Consider the following 12,928-nt stretch of genomic DNA (forward strand, 5'->3'; position numbering starts at 1 on the left):
TTGAGGTATTTGGATTCGAATCTCTATCCCAACTGCCATTTTCTCCACAAATCCTCCACCCCAGCTTTAACTACCCTTTTTTCCCCCCTAATTTTTACAACCATTAAACACATTACACAAAGACACAAAAAGGACATAAAATAAATCACTTAACTTTATCTTGAAAACACAAAATAATCTACAAACACAACTAAATAGGAGCTAACGCTAAACAATGCTAACAACAAGTACATCCAAGAAAAGTCCTAACGCAGACAACTAAAGCACTTTTTTATTTTATTCTTTTACCAACTATAGCCCCTATCTCACTGGGCTGCGACAGTGTGCGACAAGTTGGAGACACAAAATTGCGACAAAATATGCGAATTAGTGACAATTTTCACTTGCAGTCTCACTGAGTTGGTTCCTCACGACACGTTTGTGAATGTCCTGCCCAACACTTGCCGGGAGCTCGCATTTATGTCTCGCGAACGTCTGGCGAGCGTCGCACGAACGGAATGTCAGTCTCATTTTTGTCTCAAATCAGTCACAATTTAGTTTCATATGTCGCCAACCCCTCGCAAAGTTGTCTGACATTGCTCGCACTTTCTGACTCGCGGAAACTAAATTGAGAAGAGTTTGCAACGCGTTTGAGACACATGCGACCACTCTGAGACTATTTTGAGACTAGATTTGTTGCACACTTTTTTTGAACGGCTCTGCGACTCATGCGAGGAAATTGAGACCTCCGCGAACGTTTGGAGACAGTTTAGAGACTCCCTCGCGAATGCAGTCCCCAACTTGTCGCAAACAGTCGCAGCCCAGTGAGATAGGGGCTTATCTAGGACTATTTGTAACCGAACAAACATCTAGTAGTACAAGAAGCATTGGTGAGTTGAGCCCAGCTAAGCTAACATTAGCACGTTTCACTACTTGTAATAATTAATGGCCAATACATTTTAAAAAATATCATTGATTATGCCCACGTTACGTATACTTCGAAATCAAACATTTTGTTGTATTTATATTATATTACTGTATGGCTTTGTATTACAATTTGAGCTGCACTAGTCCACCTTTAGTGAGTGAGTAGCTAATGAGACATAGCCAACAGCTAGCAAAGGTTAGCTAATGAGACATAGCCAACAGCTAGCAAAGGTTAGCTAATGAGACATAGCCAACAGCTAGCAAAGGTCGGTAAATTTATGTCGTGGGGATTTTTTCTAATGTCATGGAACTTTACTTGTTCAAAAAAATGTTGATTAATTTCGAGTATTTGAAAAAAAAATCTTATAAATAAGCGTTTAGGATGGTTTTAAAAACGCCGGTCTGCTCTGGTGTTGAATCCGGACTCTGTTTCTGCCGGTCTGAAAGAAAAAAACAGAAAAAGTAGGACGTTAACTTGTAACGGAGAATGTTAAAGGTGCAGTGTGTAATATGACATCATCAAGTAAGTAACTATGACACTTTCAAGATGGCGGCACTAGGCCTTGGTCCAAAATATGCAGAAATATGGACATATATGAGATCCTTTCTAAGGGAAAAAATAATAATTCTAAAAAAAAAATCAGCTATTATGCACTAAATTAAACGTACTTATGGATATTATAATTACTTTCTACAAAATCTGCTAGGAAATAAAACCCAAAATTATACACACTGCAGCTTTAACATTGTTGTATAAGTATTTTATAAATGTATAAAGGTGTTTAAAAAGCTTCTCACCTTCAGACCTCATTGTGTTAAAGAGGTGGAGCTGGAGAGAGAATCAACAACATTGATTTGAGTTTCAGATATTTTCCTGTGTGTGTGTGTGTGTGTGTGTGTGTGTGTGTGTGTGTGTGTGTGTGTGTGTGTGTGTGTGTGTGTGTGTGTGTGTGTGTGTGTGTGTGTGTGTGTGTGTGTGTTGGTATACATGGTATAGATGGACAATTGACCTGAATACTCACCTGGGATACGAGGACCTCGGTGGTTTAGCCGGACTATGCCGAGGTCCGCGTAATTCGGAAAGTGTATCTGCATTTGCGAGTGTCTAACTAACATAAATTCCAATTTTCTGTGAAAGTCCTTATTTACCACTTGACCTGATTTTTGTGTATCCCAGTGTATCTCACTGCGCCCCCTATCACACTTGGCTGCAGGTGCACTTTCATACACATTTCTGATACACACGGCCGAAATTTGGCGGGATGTCTTCTGATTGGCTGGTTTAAAAATGTGGGCGGTCCCCACATGACGTCACTTCAAAGGTCCGCCCAGAGCTAGGGTGTGTGTGTAAGTCCCATGACTGTGCTATGGTCTATATGGACAATGGTATGTAAGGACTTTATCCTAAAATGCTTTTCAAAGTGTAAGTCATTATAATATCTCAGTGTATGTGTGTAAAGCAGTGATCTGACTCAAATATAACTTAGGAGGTCCTTACGGTTTATAGGGTCCTGTCTCAGTGTTGGGTTGGGATTTTATGTGATGGACCAACACAAAGTGGGCTAGTGTGTGTGTGTGAAGTCCCATGACTGTGCTATGGTCTATATGGACAATGGTATGTAAGGACTTTATCCTAAAATGCTTTTCAAAGTGTAAGTCATTATAATATCTCAGTGTATGTGTGTAAAGCAGTGATCTGACTCAAATATAACTTAGGAGGTCCTTAAGGTTTATAGGGTCCTGTCTCAGTGTTGGGTTGGGATTTTATGTGATGGACCAACACAAAGTAGGCTAGTGTGTGTGTCAGGGATGGAAATTAACTTTTTTGCCTACCAGCCACTGTGGCAGGTAGATTTAAAAATCTACCAGCCACTCATCTTTTTTACCAGCCACTTTTTATACGCAATATCTTTTTTAATATATGCGTTAATGTTAAACAATACAATAGTAAGAATAGCTAATGAAAGTGTTTTTCATACAAATGTTTTCCATCAGAAGTCATTTCTACTGTTAGTAGGTGCTACCAAGGAACTGAGTTGCAAATTAAATGGTACACTCTTACTATATATGATACACAATACACGCCATCTTTATTTCAAAACATTGTATAATTGAACTCCATATATACTCTGGGTTCAATGCAACTTTTTTTCCCAACTGGCCCGCTTGGCCAATAGATCTGAGTTTTACTGGCCCCTTGTATATTTTCACTGGCCCTGCAGACACCTTTTTTTCATAATTTAGTCAATAATTATAATACAGTATTGAAGTTACCTTTAGATTTCTTTTTTCTTTTTAGTTAATGATATGAAATGTTGATATTGTTTATCACTTTCTCCATATGCATTAGGGATGTGCATGTGTCGACACATTGACCGGTTTTCCACTTGCGCTCAAGTCGAATTTAAAAATAGAAATCTTATGCCGTTTTATTAATGGGAGATGTCACCGTGTCACGTCTGGTCGTGAGCGCGCTGCAGGAGCGTCACTTCTGCAAGGTGCGTGCATGAAGTAATCAGCTACACATAAGAGTCCGGTGTGGGACCATTTTTTCACTGTTGATAAAAAACAGTGCAGTGCAAAAGATGCAGCATAATGTTAAACGCTCGTCTGAGACTATGACGTTAAATCATCTAGAAACACACGATGCCTTCGTCCGAGCAAAGCAGCGTTTCACCGTGAGATCACTAGTGAGTGCACGAGCCACCGCACGGGGAAGAACTCAGTGGTTTGAGGCTCAAATAATAACCGGGGATATTCTCCCCGTTAGCGATATCGATGGGAAAGGCTTCCCTGTTTGTATGCGATCTGATTGTATGTCTCGAGCCTTAAATACAAAGCCATGTCGGCAAACTGACTGCGCGACTCAAGGGACTGTATGTGAGCCGAATCCCTCTGTTAGTTTCTGTTTCAGCCGACACAATTAAAATCACCTCTAAGCACGGACAGCGTTTAAATAAAGCATCTCATTTGTATTACCATTAGGGCTTTGATGCAAATACTGTAACAACGGCGGCAGCTCTGCTGCTTAAAGGAAAAGCGCAGTTTTCACTTTATTTTCAGCACCTCAACCTCTGCTGTGGGAAGAAAAAAAGGGGGCAAAGTAAGTCGATTGATTTGTCGACTTGTGCCTCCACACGTTAACTCGCAGATAGTATTTCCTCGCGGAGCGGATCGCGCCGTAGTTCAGTTCGACTAGAAAGGCAAAAAGAAACTGTTGAACTGTGTAGCGCCCTGTCATCATGTTCATGACGAATGTATTAAATATCCAAATTAGATCGGACCTGACTGGAAAGTATTACCCGACACAGTGGCGGGTGAAGTGACACAATTTACACGCCAGCACGCAAATCTACCCGCATTTGGCGTGTGGCGGGTGTTAATTTCCATCCCTGGTGTGTGTGTGAAGTCCCATGACTGTGCTATGGTCTATATGGACAATGGTATGTAAGGACTTTATCCTAAAATGCTTTTCAAAGTGTAAGTCATTATAATATCTCAGTGTATGTGTGTAAAGCAGTGATCTGACTCAAATATAACTTAGGAGGTCCTTATGGTTTAGAGGGTCCTGTCTCAGTGTTGGGTTTATAGTAGCATCACTTCGGTTTATCAGAATACATTGACCAGCTGCATTTGATCTGTATGTTTGTTGAATGTGTGGGTTTAAGTTCTTTAGTTACATATGTTGGATTGTGGACCCAGTCAAAAGTAATAATGAAATGCATGATATTTGCCTTTACATGACTAAGGACAAGTTTCAGTGGATTGTTTAAAACGCTTACATAAATAGCCTTGATTCCTTTCACATAATGTTAACAGGGAACATTCTTTAAGATATATCTTCTTTTTTCACTTTTTGCGTGGTCTTGATGAGGTATTGCCCCTGGAAAGTTCAGGGGTCACAAAGTCCCCATCCACAGCTGAAGATTGTACAGAGGTAAATCTGTATAAGATGATATTGTATTAATATGTTTGCATTAATGATCTTCAATATGTCTTACACAATTATCCAATGCTGCTCAAAGCAAAGTTTTACCCTCATTCTTTTTTCAAAAGTATGATTATTTCATTTATTCAAAGCCCAGTTACAGTGCCTTGCAAAAGTATTAAGAACCACACACGTATGTACATTTATGTTCTTGGGATTTTATGTGATAGACCAACACAAAGTGGCACATAATTGTGAAGTGGAATGAAAATGATACTTTGTTTTCAATACTTTTTATAAATACAAAACTGAAAAGTGTGGCGTGCAAAAGTATTCAGTCCCCCTGAGTCAATACTTCATAGGACCACATATCGCTGCAATTACAGCTGCACGTCTATTGGGGTATAGTATCTAGAGACTGGCATTTTCGCCCATTCTTCTTTTTAAAATAGCGGAGAGCGTCTGAACAGCCATTTTTAAGGCTTTCCAGAGATTCTCAATTGGATTGAGGTCTGGACTTTGGCTGGTTCATTCTGACACATGACTATGCTTTGATTTAAACCATTCCATAGTAGATCTGGCTGTATGTTTAGGGTATTTAACCTTCTGGAAGGTGAACCTCCGCCCCAGTCTCAAGTCTTTTGCAGACTCTAACAGGTTTTCTGCCCTGCACTTGGCTCTATCCATCTTCCCATCAACTCTGACCAGCTTCCAAGTCCCTGTTGAAGAAAAGCACCAAGGATTTTTCTTCCATAGAGACTTTTTTGGCGCCCGCCAAAGAGGATTTATCCAGCGCCAAAGGAAAATCACCAGTGCCAAAATTATAAAGATTGAGAATAAATATAGCAATTTAAAACCTTTTCAAATTGAGCACAATTTAGTTCATCCTTCTTGTAGCAATAACTCAAATTTCAATTTCTATTACTATTACAGCTTCCCTCAATCATGAAAACAAAATAATTGTTATTAAACTATCACTGTTTCCCACGCCGTGACATGCAGGCTTTTAAATTCAGTGAACCCTTTCAGCCGTGCGCTCCACTCGGCCCCTCCCTCACCTGATAGTTTAGCTATCGGCTGGTCCAGAGAGTAGGAGGGGGATGTTGCGCATCGCCGGGTGTTTTGAAACATTACTAAAAGACGGAAGATAGTCAGCCTTTGGTCGAGAGGAAAGGTAAAACTAATTGTGTTGTCTGGAAACACTTCAGACTCAGAACAGACTAAAATAATGTGCAAGATAAGTCACACGCGTCCAGCATGACAACCACCCTAAACATTCAGCCAGATCTACAATGGAATGGTTAGATCAAAGCATAGTCATGTGTCAGAATGGACCAGTCAAAGCCCAGACCTCAATCGAATTGAGAATCTCTGGAAAGACTTGAAAATTACTTTTCTTTTATAAAGATTTCAGCTGTGGATGGGGACTTTGTGACCCCTGAACTTTCCAGGGGCAATACCTCATCACCACGCAAAAAGTGAAAAAAGAAGATATATCTTAAAGAATGTTCCCTGTTAACATTATGTGAAAGGAATCAAGGCTATTTATGTAAGCGTTTTAAACAATCCACTGAAACTTGTCATTAGTCATGTAAAGGCAAATATCATGCATTTCATTATTACTTTTGACTGGGTCCACAATCCAACATATGTAACTAAAGAACTTAAACCCACACATTCAACAAACATACAGATCAAATGCAGCTGGTCAATGTATTCTGATAAACCGAAGTGATGCTACTATAAACCCAACACTGAGACAGGACCCTCTAAACCATAAGGACCTCCTAAGTTATATTTGAGTCAGATCACTGCTTTACACACATACACTGAGATACTATAATGACTTACACTTTGAAAAGCATTTTAGGATAAAGTCCTTACATACCATTGTCCATATAGACCATAGCACAGTCATGGGACTTCACACACACACACTAGCCCACTTTGTGTTGGTCCATCACATAAAATCCCAACCCAACACTGAGACAGGACCCTATAAACCATAAGGACCTCTTAAGTTATATTTGAGTCAGATCACTGCTTTACACACATACACTGAGATATTATAATGACTTACACTTTGAAAAGCATTTTAGGATAAAGTCCTTACATACCATTGTCCATATAGACCATAGCACAGTCATGGGACTTACACACACACCGTAGCCCACTTTGTGTTGGTCCATCACATAAAATCCCAATGAAATACATTAACGTGCGTGGTTGTTAAGTGACAAAATGTGGAAAAGTTCAAGGGGTAATAATACTTTAGGGTTAGAAATTAGAAAACATTAGAATGGAGAGGATTTGCATGGAAATCGTGGTAAAGGTTGGTAAATTATGACCTCATCCTAAGAGTAAGTCCACCAAACACAAATAGCATCTAGGCCCCTATACAATCCACTGGTCCTCACCAACAATACAAGTCCTGCGCTTGTTCCAACCAACAGGAGTTTAATTCTACAACCTGCCGTTTAACAGGGATTTGTCAGTAGTGGACAACACATCTTCCTCAAGCTCTGCCACTGCATGAGGGATGGAGCCCACAAGGACTGTATTAGTCTGAAACTTGCTAAACAACTGCATGTGAACCAGTAAATTTAGCCTGAAAGTTTGTTGTTTTGGTTTAATGTGGCTCGGACTTCTTCCAATCGTCCTTCAAAACAGCCAAAGGGCCACGCACTGTGTCCAAACACCAGATCGTTTGCGCTAAAGCCTGTACTTTCCTGACTTCACTCCTTAGCCCCCAGCATCAACCAGGGTAAACCCTCTTCCCAGTCTCCATCTAACTGTGTACAGTATGTACGGAGTAAAGACTCCAACGTGGCGTGGAACCTCTCAAGAGCCCCTTGGCTACATGGTAGGCTGATGCTGAAACAGATGAAAAAGACTCCAACGTGGCGTTGAACCTCTCAAGAGCCCCTTGGCTACATGGTAGGCTTATGCTGAAACAGATGAAAAGTTAGAACCTTGGTCTTACTGAAAGATTAAGGGGATTCCAAATATAGAGATAAACTGAGTCAGGGCGCGCACTACAGATTAAGTGGTGATGGTGCGTAATGGGTATGCTGCTGGATACCTAGTGCTCTGGCACATCACCATCAACAAATAGATTGCACCCGAACGAAAACGAGGGAGGGGACCAACACAGTCAAAAATGAAATGTTCAAACGGTTGACTAAATGCCGGAATTGGACAGAGAGGAACTGGCTCTGTTTCGGTTTTCCGGTCAACTGACACTTATGACACATTTTAATGTACGATGCAACATCTCTCTTTAGAGGAGACCAAAAAAAGAATACAAAATGCGATCATGTTTTACGGACACCCATATGTCCACACTAGTCATGTGACACCCATATGTCCACACTAGTCATGTGACACCCATATGTCCACACTAGTCATGTGACACTTGCAAAAACAAACTACGAAATTTGGAAGGCACAAAAATCTGGAAAATAGGATCTCCAACAAAATCAGGACCATGTGGCACCCATGTGCGTCCTCAAAGCAAGATATTGACTTTCATGCATCGCTAATGAAAGCCTTCCTATATCGCGCCGCTTTTGTCTGATGTAGTCGTGTTTATTTTGATTTCTTCCGTATTCTACAAACAGTCCAGGAGAGGTCCTGGGCTATGTGTGTCCCAGTGAATTTGAAGGACACCCGCTGAACACAGTCCCCATTGATGCTCAGTTGGGCTGGTTCCCCCTTGTGTTCCCTGAAGTCTATGATCATCTCCTTGGTTTTGCTAGTGTTGAGCAGCAGGTTGTGTTCCGATCACCAACGTGCAAGCCTTTGTGTGCTCCAGGGCATCTTGCTCAGAAGTCAGTTCCCGATTTTCCATAAAAGCTTTGCTTCAATATCCCAAATTGTAAGTAGGGATGCACCGAAATGAAAATTCTTGGCCGAAACCGAAACCGAAAAGAAAGAGGCTTTTGCAGTTTTGTTTGTTATTTAGTCAATTATTTCAACATTGCATACATGAACTCCCACATGTTCTCCTCAAACACAGGTTGAGTTGCTTTAAAAAAACTGCACCACAGCTGCCACCGTAATGTTCAGACTTCAGAATTTGCATTAAAGTCCTGATTATAACAATGAGAGGCTTTAGAAGATGTCCATGCTATGTGATTGTAACATTTTCGTCTGTAGACTGACACTAACGGGGGGAGGCGGCTCACTGGACATAGTATATTTAGTCGCGCTGTCAGTTTGCCGACATGGCTCTGTGTATTCAGGCTTGAGAAATGCAATCAGATCGTAGGAGCCTTTTCCCCCCAATAGCGCTAACGGACAGGATATCTCCGGTTAGCATTAGCTGTCAAACTAAAAAAAAAATTGCGCGGCAGCCCTCACTCGCACAAGGCTTTTGTGTTTCTAAGGTGATTAAACATCAGTCTTGGACTAGAGTTTTAACTTTATGCTGCATAAAGCATTGCACTGTCTGCGCCGTGTTTCATCCAGTTTGAAAAAATGCTCCCACACTGGACTCTGACATTGTCATGCACGCACCTTACAGACTGCTCCTGCTGCGCGCTCACAAACAGACGTGGACTGGCCTACACGGTTACGTCTCTCTTTACTGCCATTTCCTGGTTTACAGGAAGCTCTTTTAAAAACATATTTCCTTAGTGTCATTTAGTTCGTAAATTTTCAGTAATTTTGTTCGGCCTTTTAACTGTTTCGGGCCGAAACCGAAAATGACTTATTTTGCCATTTTCGGTGGCCAAATGTTTGGTGCATCCCTAATTGTAAGTAGAAAGAGTTGTATGGGTAGCCAAAACACAAGCAGACATTTTTCGTCTCTTCTGTTCTTCAATGAATTATTGTTACTTTGTTCACTAAAGCTCACGTGTGTCTTCATATTTGTAACATATCTGATTCACATCTCACGTCTCACTTCCTCTGTGATATTTATACTCTGAGGATTATCATTAATCTGTGATGTCATTTGACCGACAATCAATCAGACATATTTTGTGTAGTCGTTATTCCTATGCCTTAAGTTTTTTTCTATACAGCCACCATGATATAAACATGTCTTTTTAGATTAAGTACTAAAGCAATGAGAATTATTTTTCAAATTCATGACACTTGCATTATGTGATAGGATGTTGTCCAGCAGTTACAGGCCGTAATCTACCTTTGTCACAATTGTGACATTTAAGATTAATTCTAATAAAAATGGAAAATTATCATTATAATTTAAACAATTTATTTGGCTTTGAAAAAAGGTTCATATTTAGATGGATGAAACATAAAAATAAAAAGGCTTAATGCAAAATTAGAGTGTAACATTATACAAAGAGGCAGACTAAAGCTAATTGTGTTCATGGTCATGGCACTTGTGTTGTGTGAAAGGCTGAATTCTGACTGTTACAAGGTTTCAAATGTATCAACAATGTAACAACTCATGACTGTCCCAATAATGCTGTGTGCTGTCAGGTGTATTTATGTTAATGAGGGGGCGTTTTCAAAAGTGACATCATGGTCCCGATAATGTTTTTTAGGTCCTTATAAGTCACATATTTGTCAGAAAGGGAAATGTCTGCATAAACCACAATTTTGTCATGGTGGTGTGTATGTAGGTTGTAAAGGTGTTATCTGAAATCTAAAGTGAGCTTATTTTTTTTCAGATTTTTTTGAGTGCTTTTATCTTACTCCCTTAGCTCTAGGACCTCTGGAAAGGGTAGTCCATCTATACCACAACCGGGGCTGGTTTGGAGAAACAGTCCAGCCAAACCATATATACCAACATGTGTGTGTGTGTGTGTGTGTGTGTGTGTGTGTGTGTGTGTGTGTGTGTGTGTGTGTGTGTGTGTGTGTGTGTGTGTGTGTGTGTGTGTGTGTGTGTGTGTGTGTGTGTGTGTGTGTGTGTGTGTGTGTGTGTGTGTGTGTGTGTGTGTGTGTGTGTGTGTGTGTGTGTGTGTGTGTGTGTGTGTGTGTGTGTGTGTGTGTGTGTGTGTGTGTGTGTGTGTGTGTGTGTGTGTGTGTGTGTGTGTGTGTGTGTGAGAGAGAGAGAGAGAGTTTTAGTCAATTGAATATTGAATATTTTCTTGTAAAAATTCCTAAAGGACATTGTGTGTGTGTGTGTGTTCTTACCTGCCGGTTTCTTTCCTGGCTTCAGCAAACTTGTGTCTCAACAGAAAGGAGGCCACAGCTTCAGCCACCTACACACACACACACACACACACACACACACACACACACATACAAACATTTCGAAGGCAGAAAAAAGTTAATCATGGTAAGTAATTTTTTTTTACACAAAGTGAAATATGTCAGGCCGTTCTATTGTTTTAATTTTGAGCTCACTGAAATCCAAAACCCAGCATCTCAATACACACACACACACACACACACACACACACACACACACACACACACACACACACACACACACACACAGTTTTCCAGTTATGAGGAGATATACAGAGATATTGACAGTTTCTTTTACCTTCTCTGGTTTGTCCTCTTGCACTGCGTGGCCACAAGGGGGCAGCACCTGCATCATGAATTTACCTGGAGACACAAAGAGAGAGACACACTGTGAACTACACACTGATCTCTCTGAACTGTCTGTCTCTCTGAACTGTCTGTCTGTCTCTCTCACACACACACACACACACACACACACACACACACACACACACTCACGCAGATATGCACATAAACACACACATGAGAATACACACAAACTCACACACACACACACAGATATAGAAACACTCACAAATAGACAGATTCACTCACTCAAACACACACACACACACTGTATGTCTGTCTCACACACACACGCAGGTATACACACATACACTCACACACACACACACTCACTGTCTGTCTGTCTCACACATACACGCAGGTATACAAACAAACACTCTCACACACACACACATACACTCACAAACACACTCACTCACACACACACACACACACTCACACACTATTTGCTAATTTATCACAAACACGCTGCGGGGCTGTCACTTCCAGTGTGGCTGTTGACTGACACAAGCAGCTGACTCTAGAGAGGAGCCTCAAGGAGTGTGTGTGTGTGTATTTTGTAAGTGTGTGTGTATTTGTAAGTGGTCGTGTGTGTGTATTTGTGAATGTGTGTATTTTTCGAGTGTGTGTGTATGCATGTGTATCTCTGAGTGTGTATGTTTGAATCAGTGTATATGAGTGTGTGTATTTTTGTGAGTGTGTTTTTGTGGGTGTTCATGTGTGTGTTTGTGTATCTGCTTGTGTGTGTGTGAGAGAGAGAGTGTGTGTGTGTGTGTGTGTGAGGGAGAGTGTGTGTGTGTGTGTATTTGCTTGTGTGTGTGTGTGTGTGAGAGGGAGAGTGTGTGTGTGTGTGTGTGTGTGTGTTTGTCTCCTGGGACGTCCTTCACCTTTCCCTCACAGTTTGCGGGTAAACACAGTCTGAGAAATGTCAAATCTTCCCAATAACACGACGGTGCTGTGTCTCCATAATCTGCCTGCATGTGTTATGTCTGTCTAAAACTTCATTTCCCCTCCGCCCCGTTAAAGGTGCTACGAGGAACTCTGAAATATTTCTGAAACAGTCTAATTTTTCCTCTGATGATCATAATTGACATGTAACAGCAAACGAGACCATCAGTGCAGCGAATGCTATTTTTATATAAATCAAAATCAGTTTTATTTGTATAGCCCAAAATCACAAATACATTTGTCTCAGTGGGCTTCACATTACATACAATATGATACAATATGATACCTTGCCCTTACACCCTTAGCTCGGCTGAGAAAAAACTCCCAGTAAAAACCCTTTACCGGGATAAAAAAAAAATTTAAGAAATCTCAGGGAGTCGACAGAGTAAGGGATCCCTCTCCCAGGACGGACATACTGCAATAGATGTCATAAGTAGAGAAAATCACAAAGGAATTTGATCATTGACCAGGTGATTACATGGTAATACTAAAGTAAAGTGCGAATAGTGTGGATGCAGGAAGACTTCTTATGATATATGATTCTTAAGATATAGTTTTTCTTGATGCCTTTGTGCTGGGTACATGCTCACCCAGGAACAACAGCTGGCGTGGTAAAAACACGACCGCTTTTGTCCA

The 12,928-nt window shown here is 40.7% G+C and overlaps 1 protein-coding gene across 1 annotated transcript in view; it reads right to left on the bottom strand.

The window, feature by feature from the left end:
- Window positions 1-1,294: 1,294 nt before the first annotated feature.
- Window positions 1,295-12,928, bottom strand: part of LOC307269003 (protein phosphatase methylesterase 1-like) — a gene marked incomplete at both ends in the record, with an annotated part of 21,159 nt that continues 9,525 nt past the window's right edge. Inside the window, 3 exons of the mRNA XM_080051824.1 lie at window positions 1,295-1,346; window positions 10,943-11,010; window positions 11,298-11,362. Coding sequence (XP_079907950.1) covers window positions 1,295-1,346; window positions 10,943-11,010; window positions 11,298-11,362 — 185 coding nt within the window. The remainder of the gene's footprint in view (window positions 1,347-10,942; window positions 11,011-11,297; window positions 11,363-12,928) is intronic.

Source organism: Ammodytes marinus, assembly GCF_949987685.1.
Source record: "Ammodytes marinus genome assembly, chromosome: 23".
Classification (NCBI taxonomy): domain Eukaryota; kingdom Metazoa; phylum Chordata; class Actinopteri; order Uranoscopiformes; family Ammodytidae; genus Ammodytes; species Ammodytes marinus.